The sequence below is a fragment of the Miniopterus schreibersii genome (genome assembly GCF_964146895.1).
Source record: "Miniopterus schreibersii genome assembly, chromosome: 17".
NCBI lineage: Eukaryota > Metazoa > Chordata > Mammalia > Chiroptera > Miniopteridae > Miniopterus > Miniopterus schreibersii.
The window spans coordinates 33,773,093-33,796,298 of NC_138117.1; the positions used below are offsets into that span (position 1 = coordinate 33,773,093).

General features: G+C 46.8%; 1 protein-coding gene across 10 annotated transcripts in view; it reads right to left on the reverse strand.

The window, feature by feature from the left end:
* The window catches only part of MTSS1 (MTSS I-BAR domain containing 1), a 137,090-nt gene extending 120,993 nt beyond the window's left edge, over positions 1-16,097 (reverse strand). For all 10 annotated transcript variants that reach the window (XM_081116670.1, XM_081116677.1, XM_081116678.1 and 7 more), the window contains exon 1: positions 15,043-16,097. In XM_081116670.1, the coding sequence (XP_080972796.1) occupies positions 15,043-15,114 (72 nt within the window). In that variant the 5' untranslated portion in view covers positions 15,115-16,097. The remainder of the gene's footprint in view (positions 1-15,042) is intronic.
* Between the last annotated feature and the right edge of the window lie 7,109 nt (positions 16,098-23,206).

Genomic DNA, 23,206 nt, shown 5'->3' on the forward strand with positions numbered 1-23,206 from the left:
TTGGGTGAGCATGAGGAGCACAGTCCACAGCATCCCTCCCGTCCTTCCTCTGGGCATGTCCCTTGGTGAGCTCAAACTCTGGAAATGAAGAGCTCAGCTTCAAGTGGAAGCTTCAGACCTCAACATCAGCGCCTCTGGGCCCCTTGCTTCTTTACGTGCAAGGCAAAAGCATGTGGCTTCCATAAGTGGGTGTGCAGGATGAAGGACAGGGCCTGTGAATGCCTGTCACAGCTTTGTCCCCAAAACCACCCTTCCCCACCCCATCCTGTAAGATGAAGGACTCCCAAGATCCTCAGATAAAAGGCACTGTGTAAGCCCATCCATCATGAAAACCATTCCTGGGCTTTTATTCTCTGATTGGAGCCTGCCTAATCCACTAATTATCCCTGTCCATCAAGTGGATGACAGCCTTGGAGATAATCAATGGTTGCTTCCTTGCACGCCCACCCTCACCCACTTGCCCGAGCTCACCAGCAATAAATATGCCTATAAGAAAGAAGACTGAATCACAAAAGGTGCTCCCTCCATCCATCCACCCCTCACCAACTGCTCCATTTGTAACTATAACACCCTAATTAAGTCAAGGACATCAAGCTTTTTCTTCCTCCTGTGTTAGGAGGTTCCAGGCCCAGAATTCCTGCTTCCTGACATATGGGTAGGTCTCCACTTGAAAAAAAAGAACAAATATGTCAACTGTATCTACAAAGTATTATTTATTTTTTAAGTTTTCAACCAAGGAACATTCATTTCCTTTGTCTATCCTGAGCCTTCCAATAAAAGAGCCCCTAGCCATGTGGACATAAAAATTTAAATGAATTACAATGAAATAAAATGAAACATTCAGTTCCTCACTCAAGTGCTCCATAGCCCCATGTGGCTAGTGGCTCCATTACTGGACAGTGCAGATACAAAACATTTCCAGCATCGCTGAAAGGCCTACCAGACAGAGCTGGCCCTAACATGACAAAGTCGCCTGGGCACCTGGTGTGTGTGCCATGCTCAACATTTTCTTGAAAATGAAATCCCCCTCCTTTTCCCTTCTCGGAATTCATCTTCCCCGACCCCACCCCCAACTCTGTTTTTACTGCCACGGTATTTCCTCTATTGTTTCAGATAGTCATCTGGAGCCACCCAGGAGTCCAAATTTATTTCATGATCATCAGTAAGCACACCGTCTCACTTTACATATAGCTAAGAGGGTACAAAGGGCATTCATAGCAACCCTGGGAAGACAGGTGGCAAAACGGGCATCTAACACTTCTCTTTTCCCTGGGAAAACGAGGCACAGAAAGCCTAAATAATTTCCCAAAGGTCAAGGAAGTGTCTGGCCTCATACCTGCTCCCTAAGTTTGCCCAGTTTTTTTAAAACAAAATTGTTTCATGGATTCATCTAAAACTCACTGCTTCTCCACAACTGGAAACCTGGGGATCGAAATCTAAGCACCTAACACAGGTCTGGCTGCTTTTACCCAAGTGCTAGTAAATCAGGTTCATGTCCAGTTCAGCCTCTAACCCCTCTAACCTTTGTCCCACTACACAGAGTCCAAAGCTTCTGCTACATTTGTTTATTCCTGTTTATACATGTCCACAAGAGATAACGAACCTAAGCAAAATACTCGGTGACGTGCACACCCCATAAAAATGTCAAGTATCGTACTATTACTCCATGTCTGCACGCTTGCACTCACCCACTCCTCTCCAAAAGCACCCTCTCTGACCTGCCTCCGCCCAGCTGCACAACTGCGTCTGCCTTGTAGGGATCAGTTCTTCTTGGGGGCAATCTCCCCAGCCCCCTGGGCAGATACACAGCACCCATGACCCTGGAGGGGATCCTGTAGGTGCTTGGGGTTTTGTTCTCCCCAGTGAGCACCTCTGTGCTCCTTCTCTACTCACTTTGAAATTGTAAACTCTCCCACGGCAGGGGCAGTGTGATCAACTTGTCAAATCCACCCTGGGAAGCAGTGGCCTTATTGCCCTGTGCAAACCTGTGTGCTATGCCACCTTCAACCAAACAGAGCCTCCTCCACACCCCTAAACCCCACCTGGATGCTGGGAATGACACCCAGGTGGGCATCACCAAAAAGGGCAATGACTGTGTTACTTCTTCAGTCACTGCCCTGCTCTTGGTGTCTTTCCACTCAATGTCCCTCTTGCTTAGATAGAAGGCTCTAATGGGCAGCCACACTCTGGAGTCTGAAAGGACCAGTGGGGTCTAGGGCTTAAGGGCATAGCTCTAGAATCTGACTGCCCAAGTTCAGATCTACTCACTGGATGACCAAAGTTCCTTAGACAGTCGGTGCCACCCCGTCTTCACCTATCTGTAAATGAGGCCCATGGTAGTCCCCACCTCAAAGGATGGTAAAGAGAATAAGGGAAATAATGCAAGTGCTTAGAAGGGTGACTAGTACTCAGTAAATGCTGGTGATTGCTGTTTTAATGAGTCAACGTACAATCCCAGCCACCCTGACTCGGCCATTTAATGAGCATCTACTATGTACAGGCAACGGGTGAGCAGGGTATAGGCCATACAGAGGTAAGGGGACACTAACATGTAAGCCACCAATCCTAAAGCCTTCGGAAGGCACATGCCCCAAATATAAAGTACTGGAAGGTGTGGTTAGTGCAAGCTTCAGGGAGGGGGAGTGATGCCTCCCCTAGGCCTCAAACGATCAAAGAATTTTCCTGGCAAACAGGAAGAAAGAAGGAAGGGAGGAAACAATCCTGCAAAAGAAACAAAATTCGCAAAGGAAAGGAAATAGAGAAGGTCAGGCTACATTTAGACACAGGAGTCATTTTCTTCACCTGAAACATTCCAGATGGGTATAATGTGGGGGGCAGGTAAGGAGAGTGGGGAGATCCCTCCTACTCACTTCTCATGAGCTGCAGAGGAGGCTCTTGGTGGCTTAGAGTGGCCCAAGAGCCACTCCCACTCCACCTATTCATGGTATAATCCCAGCACGACCTTCTAGACACTCAGGGAATGTCTGCTAAAACTACAGATAGCTGAGCCTCACCCCAGATCTACACAATCAAAACCTGCAGGGATGGGCCCAGGGATCTGTATTTTACATAGTCCCCAGGGGACATTCATGCTCTGCTCACTAATATCACAAACAGCAAGAATTGAGCATCCCTGCACTAGATAAGATGCACTTCCCTCAGAGGCCCTGGAAGCTGTGGCCTCAGCAATTTCTCAGGCCTAATGCTCCTCGAGATGTAATCGCTGGTGACGAGCACTCACACATGGGAATGTGAACTGATACGCGCTTTCTGAAAGGCACCTGGTGATGGGTTCCAAGAGCCCTGAAAAAACCATACATTTGGCCCAGGATAAATCCTTCAGGGCAAATCTGACTACAGAAGTCAGTAGAGGCCAATGAGTATAGAAGTAACACAGTCACCACTCTTTTTGGTGTCATTCCCAGCTGCCCAGGGTGGGATGTGGGGGAGGCCCTGTTTAGTGGAAGGTGGCAGAGCACACCAACTGTGCCCAGTGCTGTCAGGCCATTGCTCCCCAGGGTAATTCTGACAAGTTGATCACACCATCCCTGCCTCAGGAGAGTTTACAATTTAAAAGTGAGTAGAGGTGCTCATTTAGGAGAGCAAAACCATAACAATGTGTAGCGACAAGGATATATTCGTTGCAGTGTTGCTTGTAATTAATCAAAACCTGGACACAGCCTAAAGAAGAAACAGCATGGAACTGGCTCCCACTTCCGGGCCTTTGCACATGATTTTCCCTAGCCTGGAGCTTTCTTCCTCTGATATCTACATATTTCATGAGCTATTGCTCAAATGTCACCCCCACAGTGAGGTCTTCCCTAACAACCCAATTTAAAGACAACACTGTCCGGCTTTATTTTCCCCCATTGCGCATAATCCTTCTAATCTACAGTTTGTCTCTCCCCACTCCACTAGAATGCAAGTCCCAGGAGGCAGGGATTTCTGTCCATTTTATTTACTGCCGTATCCCCAGCACTTAACAGAGAACCTGGCCCACAGTGGGTCCTCAAATATGTGTCAACAAAATGAATTCACTACAGACATATAAAACAATGCAACACCACACAGCCACTAAAACTGACATGGCTTATGATGACATATATGGAAAGGCAGTATAGTGAAGAACTAAGTGAAAAGAGAAACTTGGGGCACAGCATAGGGCACACGAGGCTTCCTCTAAAATGTGTGCACATAACCCACTTTGTGATCCAGTGGTTAAGGGTGACTTTGATTTTTTACTAACTGAGGTTTCTTAGTTTGTCTTCCATTAACTTCACATTCCTTGCATAATCTTTGAGAAGTGATCCCTCATGAAGTGCTCTCAAAACATTTGTTAATTTATTTTTAGGGAAAAGCTTCCTCCTGGGTGACTTAATTAGGATGTCCCTAATTAAGGCCAGCCAGACATCAAAGAGGGCAGGTTCCAGGGGACCCTGGCTCCAGGTCTACTTCTGGTTGCAAGATGACCTCAGTACCTCCAGGAGTGGCCCCGCCTCCGAGTGCTCAGATGCCAAAGGCTTGGCTATCAGCTAGCTACTCCTGGCTCTGCTCCCCGCTACTTGCTTCCTTTTGGGGTGCCTCATCCAATTATTCAGGCGCAGATCACATCCGGCTGGAGAGCTGGCTTTGAAGGTTCAGTAAACAATCACTTCAAAACAAAGAGCAACCATTAAACCAAACTCAAAGACTTCCTTAATGGCCACTGCTCAGCTGCAGGAGCTGGGCTCAGGAAAGCTAGGCCTCTGACTGCAACTGAGGTCTGTCTCCCTGGGAACTAATCTCCAGGCAGGTCAGCCTCCTACTGCAAATATCCCCCTTCCTGTTTAGCACTCAGTCATGTGTGTGCACAGCCGGTTACTGGGGTGACCCTGACGGGAGGGGGTTTCTCCTGCAAAACAAACATGTGTCACGTGGTTGTCACCTTGGACAACCACATCAGGCCCTTAGGTCTCACACCCTGCCCGCTCCCCACATACTTCCCTCTGCTGACAAGTTAGAGGCACTGGCCAGGTGAGTCAATTGCCTAACAATTTCATGTCATTGGCTGGGTCCAACTCCTCTTCAAGCAGAGTGAGGCCCCTTGAGCTTCTTGAAGCAGCTCAGAGAAAAGCCTAGATTTTTATGCTTTATGCTGGTTCATCCTGAGTCCTAATGGTACAGATAGAACAGTCATCAAAGAGATCAATGAAATATACCCATTACAGAATCTGAAAATGAAATCATAAAATACTGTGCTGTGAGAGACAGTCCAGCCTGGTGGATAAGAGCACAGACTCTGGAGTTGGACCATCTGGGTTCAATCCAGCTATGCTTCTTCCTAGTTTTATAAAATGGGCAAGTGGTTTAACCTCTCTGTGCCTCAGTTTCCTCATCTGTGAAATGGTAATCAAGTAGTAACTACCTCACTGGGTTGTTGGATGAAGGATTTTTATATAGCACCAGAATATGCCTGATTGTGCCATTTAAATGCTTGCAAAATATGGAAGATAAAAGTCAGCTCCCAGCTTGGGTGTCACCTGTACCAAAAGCCTCCCCTGACTCTGTCCTCTCATCCAAATGAGAATCAGAGGCCCTCCCCAGGACCCCCAGAAAATGTTACACTGACATCCATCTTGGTGCTGATCATGCTGATTGCTAATTCCTTGTCTGTTCCTCTTCTAGACTAAACAACTTTAGGGTAAGGACTGTGTGTACCTCCACCACCCAGCAGTGCCTGGCACGCAGCAAGCATGTCATCAATTTGAATACATGTAATGTGTTTCCTCGAATTATTTACTTGCTTAAAAAAACATTTCACTCTAGTCTCTACTGCATTATCAAAGTGGAGATACAGGTTTCCTGTATTTGCTGAAACACCTGAGTGTTGCCATTGGCAGGGTACTCTGCTGGAAATTACCAGGGTAGCTCAAACAGACACACAAAGCATTTTATTTAGCAATTATTTACTGCTAAGCCCTTTACATAGACTTCCTCACTTATTCCTTTAAGAGGGAAGTTATTATCCCCCTTGTTTTACAGATAGGAAAATCAAGGCTCAGCGAGGTTTAGTAACTTGCCCAGAGTCATAGAAGTGGCAGAGCCAGGCATCAAAGGCCAAGGGCAACCACTAAAGGTAGAATGCCATAAAAACACTAGGTAGAATCACCATAGAATGTGAAAAGTCCCTAGGGGTATCTCATCTAGCTTGGTGGAAAGAAGAGGGACCAGAAATTCTGCAACTTTCTCCGGAGGCCTTGATGGACGAGAAAATTTTCATTAGGCAACAATGGCAGAGAGAGTCCTCCAAGCAGGGCAAACAGCAAGAATGCAGAACACAGGAAGTGATCAAAGAAACCAGGGAACCCAGTGAGGAGCACTGAGCACAGAGCAGGCCACTCAGCTAGAGCTCGTGAATGCTGGGCTAAGGCAGGTGGGCCACAGTTCAGCAGGTAGGTAGTTAGAAAGAACCCAAATATGGCCAAATCTTGGGAAGGGACAGAAGCGTCAATAGGAAGGTGCTGCTACTGGGCAGGCTAGAGGCAAACGAGGCCACTTTTCCTCACAGTCACTCCAGGGAAAGAAGAGAGATTCAAATAATGTAGACAGAAAAAGCTGAACCTTACAAGCAACTCCTCTCTCTCTCTCCTTACCCTAAGTGTAAACATCCCTTGAAAAAAACAACTTATTTTTAAGCATTAAATGCCCTGGGGACCTCAGCTAGGCATCCAGCGCTCCCCTCCCTTTATATACTGACAGTGGGTTTGCAAATGAAGAAATGCAAATAGGAGGCCTGGCTGAGCCAGATGAGGTTATAATGAACTGAGGAGTAACTCACTTAGCAAGAAAAAAATTCAATTTCTCCATTTCCTGCAACTTCATTGCAAGCTCTAAATACGGGCGGGGGGGGGGGGGGGGGGGGGAGTGTTTGCTCTAAGAAGTGACAGAGATCATTACTACTCTGACATGAAGAAGTCACAATGCTTCACTCTCATTCTTCAAGACAAATAATAAGGGCAGCTAACATCTGTGTGCCGGTGTACCAGGCACCATTATCCCGTTTCAGAATCCCTGCAACACCCTGGAAGGTGCGTACTTTACTAGACCCATTTTACAGAACAGGGACATGAGAATCAAAGAGCCCCAGTAACTTGCCCACAGGATTTTTTGTGTGGCCAGAGGCTATGATATTTGACAATTTCCATTGTTGCAAAAAGTTGTATTGGACAGGACTATAATATATCAATTAAAAACAGCCAATTATTCTAAAGATACCTTTTCTGTTGTTATTCTTATATTTCAATTTATTTATTTTAATGTCATTTCACAATAAATTTATTTTCATTTGTGATAAACATGGGTCCTAGAGCAAATGAAGCCTGAAACATCGCTAGAGGTAAAAATGACAAAACTGAAGCTGTCCTACTTCTGGCACATCATGAGAAGGCAGGGTTCTTTGGAAAAGAATAATGCTGGGGAAAATCGAAGACAGCAGGAAAAGAGGAAGACCAAATAGGAACTGGATTGAATCCATGAAAGAAGCCACAGGCAGGAGTATGCAGGAGCTGAGCAGGCTGTGAGGACAGGACATCACTCATTCATAGGATCACCAGGAGTCGGAGCTGACTCGAGCACGTAATACGCACACATATAAAATTTACCATCTTGGCCACTGTTAAGTGTACAGTTCAGTAGTGTTTAGCATATTAACACTGTTGGACAACCATCTAAAGATGCTTTTACTCAGATTTAGGTGAGGTTGAGAAAACCCTTTGAAGTGGTGAAATTGTGTACAGCTCAGTGGTTCTCAAGCCTGACTATACATTAGAATTACCTGGGGGTGCTTTTTAAAATCCTAATGGCCAGGATGCAACCCAGAGGCACTTAATCAGAACCTCTGGGGAGGAGGGTCCAGGCCTCAGTGTCTTATGGCTCCCAAATCCAATGCACCTGTCTCGGTAACCACGCTCATTCTACCAAAAGGAGCACACCTGCCCAGACCAGCTCCTCTAGCCAGACCCACTCCTCCAGCCCCCTGGAGACCCTTGTCATGGGGGACGTGGCAGGAAGGGAGTCCCAGGCCAAATCTACAGTCCACCTCCAGGAGGCTGCTGATGCTGCACAAGCTAATACTTTTACTGCTGGCCAAATTCTTTGAGCGAAAGAAAGCAAATAGAAAGACACACAACTCAAAAGGCACTCAACTGATTTTTTTTCACCCACTTAAACGAGACAGGAAAAGAAAAACCACTTAGAAACTATGACCAGGGCCGTATGTGCCAAGAGTCGGCACAGGAAGGAGTTTTTTTGGTGATCCCAGCAACTTCTCTAAACACAGACTCGTAATGGCTCTACTGACTCAACCCAAACTGGAGGGCTACCGGGACATAATTAAATACAGAAAGCTCTTTTACAAGGGAGTTCCAGGGCTGGACGCAAAATGAGTTCAAGGTAAGGAGTTCTCTTTGAGGAGCCATTTGAACTTTGGGTGAACTTATTCAATTCATGTAATTAGGAGGGGCTGTCAGGCTTGCACAGTCACCCTGCTTCAGGGACTAATGTATAAATGCGGCCCTCTGGCCTGTCATGGAGGCCCTTTGGGGACAAGGACAGGAGCCAAGGGTGACCGCCAGAGCCTGGCCCAAAGAATTATTTCCCCTCTGCATACCCAGGGAAATAAGAGGAAAAGAGAATGCCAGGTTATCTGTTAGAAAAGACTGATAAGCGGGAGAAGGAAGGAAGCCACAATATATCAATATGTCATAAATTAAACAATTTCCACAAAAGTGACAGCCAGATGGGAGCTACCCGCCCCACAACCGTCTTCACAGCAGCTCAGCTCAGGCTCACACATCCAGGCTGGGCCTGGGCTAGAGGCACAGAGATAAGCCCCATTTCTTCCTTGAGCCTCCTGTAGGACTCAGACAAGCGAAATGCCATCTTCTAGAAATAAATCCACACCCCCATCTCTACAGCAGGCATGTTCTAAAGAGCTCCAGCTTTACGATCAAATAGGCCAAGGTCCAAATATCAGTCCACTTCACCACGGCCTTAGACATGGCCTCTCTCTAAGCCTCAGTTTTCTCATCTGTAAAGTGGGGTTGATATGATGACATGAATCCAGGCACACCAGGCACTTGCCACAATGCCTGGCACATAGTAGGTTCCCACCAAGTTCCCTTCTGCCCCTGTTCACCACATGCAGTGAATATTGAGCACCTACTTACTACGTACAAGTGGCACTCCAGAGCATCCTAAACTGGGAAGCAACAGAGATGACACAGCTGCTTGCCAAGGCCTTCCCTGAGCTAAGAAGTGGGAAACATTGATAATGGGTGGGAGGCTCTGGAATCCACACTGGGTGGGTTTGGGTTTTGCTTTTTGGGGTTTTGGGGTTTTGTGTGGCACATACTCAGATGAAATCTTCCGCAGTCTCCTGCTAATTCCAGAGAGAACCCTGGCAATCAAATACAATGGGTTTCCTCAAGGCTTAGCCAATTAATTTACTCCATTTGTCTCTCTGCTTTGCTACTTAATAAGGCCATATCAGCAGTGCAATCTGCAAATCAGAGTTAAACTGCTTAAGGCATCAGTTCCCTTCAAGGAGCCCCAAATACCTCTTGTGTGATGTCCAAGGCAGCTGACTGTCCTCTGGCTTTTGTTTGCTTTGGGGAGAGGTATTTCTTTGTTTCTGCAGAGGTGTGGGTTTTAGGGAAAAGTGTCCTGAAGGCAGTTCCGAGAAATAATGGTGAACCTGAAATGATCTCATTTTTCCATACTCAATTTTGAACATCTAAAGGTCTTGCTACAGAAGGAATTTTGCCAGCTCTCACCCATCTCTGGGAAGATGGAAAAAGCCTAGATGAAAATTATAGATAAAGCATCTAATAGATCGATAGTTTCAACCTTTTCACCCTCCAAGCATTTTAACAACCTCAAAGGAGCTAGCCAGTTGGCAGATGCCATTTTAGCTTTTTCCTTCTGCCTACCCCAAGATGCAAAAGAAGAGTTCAGAGGCCAAGAGGTCAGCAGCTGAGAAGACACAATATGCATGAGCCATACTTAACTAAAAACTGTTCAGTGTTCATCTGAAATTCACATTTAACTGGGAATTCTGTATCTTCACTTGCTGAAATCATAGCATGGAACTTGGTGCTTGCAATCCTGCTGATGCTTAATAAATACTATAGAGTTTTGGGTATGTGTTACGCACATAAGAACCGAGTGATAGCTGAACCAGGCAAAATTCAAACTCAGCTTACCTTCCATGCAAACCATGATCCAGGACTGACCTTCTCTCTGCATTTGGGGCATTACTAACTGGCATTGCAGAACATCAAGCAACTAGTTCTAAACTATTTGGTTAAATATGATGAGGGATTTTCCCACAGAAACACTCAAACCAAGATAAAAATAAATAAATAAACTATTTCTTACCAAACCTGGAGAAAATATATTTGCACCAAAGAAAACCAAAATGATTGTTCTACATAGAACAGGCCCTAAATCTCTGAACAGGCACCCATTCCGGGCAGTTCCCTGCTGCCAGTTTTATGACATCCTTACTTCAACTTCTCCCAGAGGCCCAAACTGAGGAAGCTGTAAAACCTTGGACAAACACAGCCATTTGCTAAGAGAAAAGCCAGCATGGGGCTCATCTGTACTTTACAAGGGCTTTGCTTGGCCTGTGTTTGTGTGTCACCACTTACAGAGTGGCCAGCCTCCCTCAGAGCACCTGGCCACTGGCAGAGGCCTTGGCTGGGTTGTTGGTATCTTCCTAAAGGACACGTTTTGTGAAAAGTCATAGGACAGCTTGCAAGGACTGACTGACGCCCTTCCCCAGGCTGACCTCAACCCTTTCCTTCATGGCCACCATATTGTATTTGATGTCAGCTACTAATGGCCCAGAGGAAAAGCAGCTCTCCCAGGGTGGGCCCTGTGGATCACTGGCTCCTGGAGACCCAGTGAAAGGCCTTCCACAGAGCAGGCCCTCGAAAAACACCGAGGAACCGAGGAAGTAAACCTCTCTTCTAACAGGAACCCCAAAGCCAAAGCAGGAGGGAGAAAAAAACCCTGAAATCATTATCCAGTGCTGGACCCACTACCCACATTCTTGATCTTATGATATGTGAGGGAAAATATCATGACGTGCCTTTGAACCACAAAAGATTTCCATGGAATTCAAGAAGTCCCTTTAGCAGTTCTAATTTTAGGCAGAACTTAGGAGAGAGGATACTGGTGGCAAACAGAGGTGGGGGCAGCGGAGGGGGACTGAACAAGGCCCCTATTCTGCTCAGCACAGGTGCTGGTAACAGGACACCCCTGTCTAAGTGAGACCTGGGTGGGGAATTCAAGGTGTGGTTGGGTGTTTTTTTCACTCACAGTCACATTACATAACCCCAAACACACTCTCCAACCTGGTACAAAGTTCTCCCTGCATCAGGCCCAATTCAGCCCCTGACATGCTGATTCTTGAGCAAGAAGGCTGAGAAAAATATTTGACTTTAGCATCCAACTGTTTTTTAGTTAATTATTAAAAGAAGAAAGACAGCCACAGGGTGAGCTGCCCCCAAGTTTGGCCAGAGTCTCCTGGTCCTAAGACCCCCCAAACATCTATGCGGATTTAATTACTTAATTTTTTAAAAATAACCAATGAAAAAGTACAAATATCAAATCAGTGTGTTTACACCTGAAAGTAACATAATGTTCTATGTCAATTATGTCTCAATTTAAAAAAACAGTTCACCTGTATTTTCCCAGGACTTGGATTGAAATTCCAAAAAGATTCCAGGGCCTCCTTAATGCAGTCACCATTATCTAAACATCAGAAGTCAGTCAACTGACTTTCCACACACAGTCACTTCCAGCTGCTGTTCCCCGGGACAAGCAGGAGATGGGCCCGTGCCTCCAGCCACGTGAGTCTCTTGCCTCCCCTGTTCCTTTGGGATCTGCTCGCAGCAGACGACTTGATTTATGTGGATGGGCGGAAAGGCAGCCAGTAAGCGATTTTGCACACCACCATTCATTACTGACCACCACCACAGTAGGGTGGAAGAAAGGGAAAAAACACAAGGTTTCCTCTCGTCAAGGAATCAATAAGTTATTTAACAGCTGCATTCCCATGGGAGGAAAACGAGGGTTTCTTCTGCAGCCCTCCCCCTGAAAAGGCTCAAACGCACATCCTAACAGCCGGGGACTTAACCAGATGAAGGATCGTTAGAAGAAAGCAGAAAGAATCTTCGCTAGCTTTTCGATGTCTTGAGGTTCCTTGGTTTTGGAAGATGGATGGTGGTAGGCCTTGACATTACTCTATTTCTTGTGTTGGTGGTTTTTTTCCTCCAAAGAGGAAATTAACTCCCTTCCTGTGCTGCTGCTGTTCATTTTGGAGAATCAAATGATACTAAAAAAGCCATTTTCTGTATCTTTCCTCACCCCGGTCCAACATCACTTAAAAAATAACCTAAAATTTTTCTCAAGGTGGCATTCCAAATGGGTTTCCAACATTTACACTTGTCCTTCAGAGCAAAGGGAAAGAGTACCAAAGGCACCATAAACCCACCATGAGAGTTCAAATAGGAGAAAAAGCAGATAAGCAGGTCAGTAGAAAGTCGGCTGATTTCAGATATTAAAAACTGACTTTTATTGCTGGCAACTTTGAACATATGCATACTATATATTGCTTATCCTATATGCCCAAATTTGAAAAGTCCCTTTTAAAATGTCACTGTCATCTAATTCATGAAGCAGTCTTTTAAGAAGAAAGCTCCATGAAAATATTCAGCAACTGTCTTATGAATAAACAATCTTGAAAATCAGACACCCCCCTCTTTTCCTTATCTCTCTACTCCCCAAAAGTCTGAAGTTCTGTAGACCCCAAGGCATGTTTTAGTTTTCCACTCCACCTTGCTTTTAAAATCTTTGCTGTCAAAACAAAACAAACAAAAACCTTTAAAATAAATGTCTTCCCACAGGATGTTGAACAAATGCTGCTACATTCAAAGGGAAAGAACTCAGGAACCACAAACTATAGATCCAGCACCGAGGGGACATTAAATAAGTCTTTATTTTTAACTGGAATCTTGGGGAGGAAAACACTGGGCAACTCAGCACCCACAAATCCCCCAGGGCCACAGTGCTTCAGGGTAGCCATGGGACAGCAGGTGGAAAGCAGAAGGGCCCACCCTGTGGTGAGTTACCTTCAGAAGGGCTTTGGACTCAAACCAGTAAATGGGAAGAACCAAGCCTAGATTCCGGATTAAGGAACAAAGAGAGAGAAAAAACTCCAGATGTGAGCACTCTTGGGACTGCAGTGGATAGACCTAATAGGTCACTGGGTTCTTGCTACTGGGGGACTAGAAACATCCATTTCTTTCCTCAAAAAAACACAAGCAGCTTTACCAGCCCATCTCAAATTCTTCCCCTAGTGATCAGAATAGGCATGTGCCTCAAACCAAATCTTGTTTGATTATAAGGCATGTAGAATTTAAGTTAACCAGAAATACTCTAATAAGAGTCCAAAGAGGCACAGATCTTTGTCTCAAAAGAGCACTTCAATCGTGAATTGGGGGCAAAGGAATGCAAGGGGCTGTCTTTGAACAGAGGATAATCTAACTAATTCCAAGTGGCTGGATTAGAGGCATTCCCAGGCAAGCAGGGTATCTTTGAAGATAACACTACACGAATGTCAATTTCTGACAAAAGGCACAGGCTCTGTAGAAGGATTTCAAAATAGACAAGACCAGGACAGAGGCACCTTGGAAAAGTTCACCCTGGGCAAGGTGGCAGTTGGTTCTAAAAGGGGGAAGCAGCCGGTGACAGCTGAGCATTCCTTCCCAAAGTCCATCTCCAAGGCCAAACCCTCTCCAAACCTTACACTTCATCAGACAAAAGCTCCTCCCCGCACCCAGGCAGCGGCTGAAGAGGGGCTGTCCACACCCACTCGCTGCACAGCTTCCAAACCTGCCCACTCCTTTTGGAAGCTGAGCTTTTAATTAAACACCACCTCCCCGGATGTGTTGAGGCAAACTGAGGCTGGGCTAGAGCCAAAGAGAAGCTCCCTAAATACACATGAAAAAAAAAGCCCCCCACCGCCCCCAATTCCCACCTCCAGCCCGCTCGCAAAGCTGATTATATTTGCTTTGGGTAAGTAACAGAGGGCCTTGGTCTATCTCTATGCACCAGAAAAATCCACATCCAAGGATCAGGCTATCCCCCCAGTCCCACCCTTCCCAGGAAAAAGCCAGGGTGTTGTCCTCCACCCCCAACACACGCGTGTGCGCGCGCACGCACACACACGCGCACACACACACAATTTTCACAATCCTTCCAAGATAAAACCTGGAGTCTGTGTGTGGTGGGCTGGGGAGGGGGGGTGGATACAGTTCCGTGGACCCCAATCTTGCCTTCAGGCTGGGAGCCTCAGTCAGGGGAAGGAGGGGCCCCTGCAAGGCTGCTAGGGGAACTTCTGCTCCGCGCCTCGGGGGAGGCCCGAGGGAAGGCACGCACACCCGCACCAGCTTTGCAACAGCCTAATTAATACCTAATTTGCTCAGCCCCCCCGCCCCAGGTGAACCTGAAAGCCAAGGAAGGAAAGCGAGGCTTCCCTCCCAGTCTCTCGGGCCAAGAGCTCCTTCCCGAGGTCGGGCAGAGCCCCCAACCCCGCACCAGGCGCCCCTCCCCGTACCCGAGGGAATCAGGTGTCCGCCCAGGCATCCAGCCTCCGCGGGTCGCAGACACTCGGTCCAGCGACAGACAATGGAAAACTTGGATCCGGGGCCCTGAGCCCCCCCAGGGAAACGAGATGGGGCCGTCCCATGGGACAATGAGCGAGGAGAGGGGAGGGGGCGTCAGACACTCCCGTGGAAGCCAACCGCCCGGCGACCCAGCAGAGGCCGGAACGGCGCCCCGGGTGAGCAGGTGACACCCGGGCCGCAGCGCTCCCGCAGGTGGCTATCGGCAACCGCGCAGACCAGGACGCGGCGGCCGGCCCAGGGCGGGGGCGAAGCACCGCGGCCAGGTCAGCGCGCGGCTGCCACCGCCGCAGCCGCGCCCCCGGCGACCTACCTTCATGTCGCTAATGATGGTCTGGAAGAGGCCTCCGAGCGCGCTGCATTCCTTCTCAATCACAGCCTCCATTTTCCCGGCGCCGGCAGGGACAGGACACACACTCTGGGCCGCCCGACTGTGCGCGGGACCGGGGCTCGCTCACCCCGGGAGGAATCTCACCCTCCGAGTCCCCCACCTCGCACTCGCAGCCTCTCCTGCAAAGAGGACGAAGTGCCCGAGTTCGACTGTTCTCCGCCCAAAATAATAACGATAATTGAAAAAGCCAAACCGCTCTGTAGGTGACTCGCCTACATGCAACGCTCGGCTCCTGGCCTTAAAAACGCCCGGAGAAGGCTGACAATCAGACGGCCACTGGTGCCCACGACGGAAACGGCAAAGCCCATCTTGAAGCAGAGAAAACCGCCCGCTGACCCACGGCCAGCGCCATTTAAAAAATGCAAGGTTTTCTAAATTAATAGGCTTTTTTGAAATTTTTTAAAAAATCGCCGCACAGCAGAGCGGGTTAGCTCGCAGCGCCCGGATCTGTTGCTCGCAGCCGCGGCCGCCGCCTCCTTTTCACTCCTGCGCGCGGGGCCCGGCGCTCGCTCTGGCTCGGCTCCCGGGGACGTTCCGAGAGGCGCACGCGCGCTCGTAGCCGTGCGCCCGCCGCTGGGGCGCGGGGAGGGCGCGCGCGGGGGGCGGGGCTGGGAGCGCGCGCCCGCGAGGCGCGTGGGGCGCGGGCGGCGGAGAGGAGCGGGCGGCGGTGCGGCGAGGATCCGAGCGCGGCGGGAGCCTCCACCTCCGAGCGCGCACAGGGCACCTTCTCCAGCGCCGGCTGCGGGTGGCGGCGCGGAGAGGGCGTGTCAGCTCGAGGCCAGGGAATGCCCACCCCACAATGGCTGCGAGCGCCCGGAGCGGAGGGTGCACCAGGCGCTGCCCGGGGACTCACGGTGGCCAGCCTTGCTGCTTATAGTGTGCGCTCAGTAGGGCGAGAAAGCTGCTGCTGCTGCTGCTGCTGCAGTTTTCTCAGAATTGGCCTGGTCTGTGATAACAGGACTGCAATGCCAAGTCACGACTGCAAACAGCCAAATATGTCATTTAAGGAGAGTTCGGGGCGTGTCCTGCAGCGGGATGCGGAGTTCAATAAAGTTGCAGGAGGCTGGGAAAGTGGATTGATTTGCCCCTGCAAAATAAATGGCATTAGAGCATTATGCTCAGTGCCCGTGGCTTGGATAGTTTTTCAGACCCACTAAGGCCACTGGTGTTGGTATAACTGCAGAGAGCCCTGTTGGGAGGTTTAACCTAGAAAAAGGGCAAATGTGCCCAAGTTGACTTGGGAGCTGGTGGTTCATTTTCACAGCTCCACCGCCTAACTGCACAGCCAAGATCCCTCATTTAGATCAACATCAAATAGTCAAGGAGGAGGGGAGCCCAATGAGCAGCTTTTAAAAGACCTTAAAATATAAGCACCTAACTCTGGGCTGTTCCCTCGAACCTTGAGCTGGAACGTTGGAAGAACAAAACACAACAAAAGGAAAATACTGAAGAAACTATAAGCAAAATGTTATAGACTTGTGTCAGACGCGGTGATAGGAAAAGTTCTGGCTTTGAAAAACTGCGTGAATCAAAAGGACGCTCAGAGAGGCATATCACAGCTCAGAAGATCATTTTCCCCTGGGCCGCTCTGCCCAGCTCTTAACCACAACTCCTGTCACCTCTCTCCCCGAAATCATAAGGAGTGTCACTTCTGGAATTAACTGATCTCTTGGGCAACGCTGCTAGATCCTATTCCATAAGGTCATTTGGATGTGTAGTTCTCATCATCACCTTGCCAATAACAGTGCCTGACACATAGTTTGCTCTCAATCATCATTATTATGACTTTAATACTATAGATATTACAGTCATCAAGATCATTGCTTTACATGGAACGGAGTAAGGAATCTCAGAGAGAAGGGGGGAAAGGAGAGAAGATGTACCAATGAACTTATATGCATATATACATTGCCCAAGGACACAGACAATAGGGTGGTGAAGGCCTGGGGTGGGGCAGGAACTGGGGAGAGGGGGGCAAGAGGGGGAAAAGAGGGGGGACATTTGTAATACTCTCAACAACAAAGATTTTTTTTTTTTTAAAGATCCCTGCTTTTCAAGCCAGATTGCCTGGGCTCGAACTCCAGTTTGCAATCTAACTTTATGGCCTTGGGCCATACTAACTGGGCCTTAGTTTCCTCATCTGTAAATGGGGTAAAGATAGCACTACTTCATAGGGCTGTCCTGAGCTTCACCTAGAAGAATATATGTAAAGCATTTAAAGCAGTTACTGGCATAGAGTAAGTAAGCACTTAATAAATCTTATCAACAGAAAGAGATTTATTGCAGCACTGTTCTCAATAGCAGAGATATGGGAACAACCTAAATGTTCATAACAGATGAATGGATAAAGAATGTATGACATATACATGCAATGGGATATTATTAGCCTTAAAAGGGAAGGAAATCCTGCAATATGCGACAGCATGGATAAACCTTGAGGACATTATGATAAGTGAAATAAGCCAGTCACAAAAAGACAAATACTTGATGATTCCACTTATATGAAGTATGTAATAAAATAGTCATACTCATAGAATCAGAGAATAGAATGGTGCTTGCCAGGGGCTGGGGGTGGGTGCTAATCAATGGGCATCAAGTCTCCATTACATAAGACAAGTTCTAGGGATATGCTGTACAACACATACTTACAACTAACCATACTGTATTGGACACTTAAAAATGTGTTAAGAGTTTGTTCATGTTCTGTTCTTACCACACTGAAATAAAATTTTGAAAAGAAGGGGGAGGGAGAAGAGGGACCAGGTAAAGACTCATTCCAACTCTTGTCCCAAGGGCACGTGGCAAACCTATAATGTTGGCATGCTGTCCCTCTGACATTGCCAGGGGCCAACTGTGTACAACGTAAGTGTTTTGTGTGTATTATAGCTAATCCTCACCACAACCTTATGAAGGAAGTTGTCATACTAGCCTTCATTTTACCACTGGAAAGTGGCAGGCAGGACATTACCCATGGTTTTCTGACTCCCATGCCTGAGTCTCACTTCTGCCCAGTCTCCAAGCCCTCCTGGCACAAGGGGCTACTGACTTAGCCCAAAGAACACTGTGTTCAGCTTTCCTGCCACACACCTGAATTCGGATGCCCTGAACACACAACCTTAGCAGTGTCTGCAAAGCACATCCCTCTTGTCTCCTTTTCCCTGGGGCCTCTCCTGGCCTGGGGACTGAGAAGCAGGCCCCTGTCTTTCGTGAGAAAGTGAAGCATCCAAAACCAACTTGACAGGGAGCCTGAGAAAGTTCCACCAGGCAGGAAAGGCCCAGAGATGGGACAACATTTGGCATTTTTAATAAGCCTGGGGCCAGGCTGGTAAACCGGGGGATTTTGAGCAGAAAAATGACAAGGTCATATTTACACCCCTTATATTAATTCTTTCCCCATATTTGAGCATTCCTCTAACTTTCTCCTTGCTTTGGAACACCCAGCATTCACTGGGCAGACATCAAGACCCGATTAACATGTAATTCCTCCCAGAAGTTTTTGCTTTTTTTTGGTTTTGTTTTGTTTTTTAATAGCTCCTAGAAGGAGGAACCCAAAGGAATGAATCCCTACCAGAGGAATTTCAACCTCTGTGATTCTGGGAAGGAGAGATTGGGAGGCAATGACGCCTTCCCAAAACAGTCCCATTACCCTCCTTCACCCGGGGAAGGTGGGTCAGGATGTCTGCCACCATCTCCTCCACCATCTCCTCGCTCTGTGACCTCTAGCAGGCTGTTTGATCTTTCAAGCCAGCCAGATTCTGCCAGATTCCTAACTGATGGGCTGTTCCCAGGATTGAAATGGATGTCAAGTGCCTAGCACGTAGGAATGCTACACACAAGAGTCCCCTTCCTTCCCAGAAGTGATTCTCAGCCCTGACTGTATCAAGGGCCCTGCCTGGTCCCCAAACTTGGCAGCAATTGGAATCACCTGGGGAGTTTTAAATCACCCTGCCTGGGCTCCACTCCCAAGGGGGCTGATTTAGTGGGTCTGGGCTGTGCCCTGAGCATCAAGACTTTTTAAAGCGTTCCAGATGATTCTAATATGCAGCCAATTTAAGAATTTGAATCTAAAGAACTTGAAAAGAAGATTTTCATGCCCACATCCCACCCCTAAACAATTAAAGTAGAATCTCTGGGGACTGGGATCCAGACTTTTAAAAATGTATCATACATATTTTATTCCATCCTCATATAAGGATATGGAGAATGTGTGTGTGTATTGTCATTATTTATTTTACAAAAATGGGATCACACACACATTCTTCTGGATTTTGCTGTTAACACTTCTTGTTATCAATGATTTCTGTAAAAATCCCTCCAGGTCAATTAATATTATTCTAACACATTCTTCTTTGTCTTTTAATTTTTTCATGTTGATGGAATTTCAGACACACAGAAACACTGCAAGAGTAGGACAGAGGTTTCTCATTTACCCTTCATTAGATTCCCCAGATGTTAACCCTTTATGATATTTGCTTCATGCTTGGGGATGCTTTCAAAGCTCTTCAGGTGACTTTCATGTGAGGCCAGATTGCTATGGTGAGGCCCCCCAGGGTTGCTATGAGACTTCAGGTGCTGTTTGTGACACTCGTGTGCCTAGTGAAGGATTTTGCATAGGAGGCAGCTGTGCAAGGTGGGTAGGAGGGTAGGCCCAATGTCAGGCTGCCTAGATTTGAATTCTGCCTCCTTCACTTCCCAGCTTTCTGTGCCTCCATTTCTTCATCTGTAAAATGGATAATAAAAATGCTAACTCCAATGGCTGTGTGGGGACTGAATGGGGTTACTTAGTCTCGTACTTGGCACACAGTATGACTCAATAAAAGCTAGCTATGAGTATGTGTTGGTCATTACCATAGCTCATCTATGAAATAAAATTGGTTTAAGCTTGCTCTGTAAGCAAATTCTTTATGAGCCCAGAGGCACTAAAGCTCTTAGAAAGACTGAAGAGTTGTCAGTATATAAAGTGCCACAAATTTAGAAACTGAATCCCCTTTTGAAAATGAAACTAACAAGAATCAAGAAATAGTATCTATCACAATAACTCACCCGAAGAGATGTTTTGCATGTGTTTGTGGATGGTGGCCTAGGATACACCCAGGTATAACCTCAGAGCGCAGAATGTGCCACTGGGTCAGGAAAGTAATGAAAGAAGGTGTGGCCTCATGAACTGGTTGGTTGCTAGGCCAAAGTGATGCTGGAACAGCAGGGGCACAAGCCTGTGACTATGGGGCTCAGACAGTGTACCTGTGTGAAGCAGGCCAGGTGTAAGTCCACAGGAGGCAGGGGAACCATAGTGACCTAGAGAGCAAGTCCTCCGGCTGCGCCCCAGTCCAAGGCCAGGTGGGAATGTGGACCCTTAATTGCCACATGTTCCAATCCTTCCAGAGAAACTGAAACTTTGAATCTTGGTGTGAAGTTTCCTCCAAACCAAAATACTTTTAAATTTCTAAATTTTAAAAAACTCCTCTGCAAGCAACCTCTGATCATGGAAGTCGAGTATGGGGTCAGGTTCACAGGGAAGGTGAAAAAGAAGATGGAAGAATTGGTGTTTCTCTGGGACCCTATCTGATGGATCCAGACCACCAGGAAAGCGTGTTTTCCCTGTAGTGGGATAGGACAGTTCAATTCAATTCCTGAGACATTTCTTGAGCACTTACTCTGTGACAAGCCACTCCTGTTGTCCAGGGCCATTGAATGTACTCCCCCTTGTTTATAGTCACCCAAGCTGTCTAATGACCACCAGCTTAGCTTCTCGGTTACCTTGATATTAAGAATGGCACTCTGAGGAGAGCAGATATCCCCACTGCAAATTACAGAACTAGGCAGTTCCCTCCCTCTTCTGGAACTTCTCTCTTTCTGTTCCACCCAAGCATGATGAGAAAGAGGACCATGTTGTAAGTAAGATTTGAGTTCTGGTTAGAGAAGCAATAAAAGAACATGAAAAGCATATTATTTTAGAAAACCTTTAGCATACAATAGGAAGCAAGTGAAAAACATCTAATTATTTCCAATCAATCAGAGGCGTCTGAGTTCACCTAAAAACGGAAAATATTACACATACACAAAACCCAATATTTTGTGATATATACACAATGAAAAGGGGATTTCCAGTTTTTATGAAGAGCCGGATTCTACAACCTGACACCTCTTCCTGCTACAGCCATGTAGACATGTCAGGTAAAATGTAATCAGAATCCTTTCAATTCCATGGCAGAACTAGCCAGAAAGAAGGGAAGTCCTTAGGGGCCAGAAACAAAGAGGAAGCTGGAAACCAGAAGAGAATGCATGAAAGCTGATGCTTCCATTGCCCTGGGAGGAGTCCCTGGTTTCGGTAATCTAGGGGCCTGGGTGTTTAACCTCAAAGGGGGACCAGAAAAAGAGGCACTGGGCCCATGTAAGGAGGGAAGCGCTGCTGAGAGCCCCTGCAGAGTCAGGACCTGTGACAGCACAGCTCCAAGGACAGGCGGAGCAGGAAGCAGTGTGCCCACCAGCACAGGAAGCTGACACAGAGGAGTCATAGTCTCGGTCTGGGCTCTGGGTGGGTCCAAAGCATCCAGGGAGAATTTGCAACCAAGGCCTGCAGCACAGCTTTGTTTGGGGGTTGAATTTGCCTTACCTTGAATGGATCCCAAATGCCCAAGATGAGAATTGATGTGAAAACTTGGCACTGGCCTAAAATAATCCTGGGTAGCCTGGCAGAAGCTAATGAGAAATGGCTCTGAGGGGACGCACCGTCAGCCAAGTCCTCATGAGTTTCCCACAGATAAAGGCCCTGAAATGAGCTCATAATTCAAAAATTATAAATTGTGCAAGGAACAGACTGCTGGTCATGTTCAAGAGTCAGCAGACACAGCTAACCCATCAGAGCTAAAGAGAATCCAACAGTCTAGTAGATAAAGATGTTTTAAATGATTGAAATATCGAAGAAGGATACAAAAACACAAGATGCTATGAAAGGACGGAACAAAGAATTAAATAGACTGACTAGCAATGAAAAATACAGTCACTGAAGTTACCCTATATATTTGAACTATATATGGACAGGTTAGGGAGCAGAACAGACATAGAGCTGAAAAGGAAATTTTTTATCAGAAAGATCAGAAGAAAGCACATAGAAATAAAGTAGAAAAATAGAAAAGAGGTTAGGAAACAAGAAGGACATAATGAGAAGAAAGCATATTGCTAGAGGATGGGGGAGGGGGAAGAAGCTATTCCAAGAGATTTGGGCAGAGAATTTTCCAGAGTTGATGAAATATATAAATCCTCAGATTTGAGGTACACAGCACATTCTGGACAAGATAAACCCAATGAATAAATGTTTTCATGCTGAATTCTCTTAATGAAAATTGGTCTTTAAAAAATTTTTAAACTTTTATTAATTTGATGCTAACTGAACATAAAATAAATGAACATAAAACATCATTTTGGTTAACTCAGAAGGTAAGATAAACTCCACTGAAGTGGAAATACACAGGAAAGGTATGTACATTTAGGCAAATATTCTAAATTCTGTATTAGGTTAATGGTTATGAATGAAAATTGTAATTTGTACTATATACTCATTTCCTTCAAACTGGCACAGAAAAAAAGAACCCTTACAATAATTTTTTTAAATTGTATTTACTGGAACATCCTGTTGGTGGGGTGGGGGAAGCAGAAAAGTCACTTATTATTAGGACTAACAGACATCTTCAGAAACTGAAGGAGGGTGTGACATCTAGCAGAGTCACTGTGTTGACCACACTTTTTCTTTTAAAATTTCTCTTTCAGGCTGTTTATCTGGAGTTTTGTGTCAGGAGGGTACTGGCAGGAAACAGATGGCCCATGCAACCGAAAATAGAGGAAATTTAAGACAGAAACTCTTTACAAGGACATGGCCAGGGTCTAGGGAAGCCAGGGGACAGTGCAATTCTGGGGGCCAAGGTGGGAAGCCGTCACCACTCCTGGGCCTGAAGGACAAGAGCAGGGGGTGGAGCCTGGAACCCAGAGAGGCAGCTGCAGGGAGAGGTCTGCCTCCTGGACCTGTAGCCCTTGGTGGAGCAAATGTTGGGGACCAAACCCCAACAGAACCAGGACCCCTGTCTTGCCC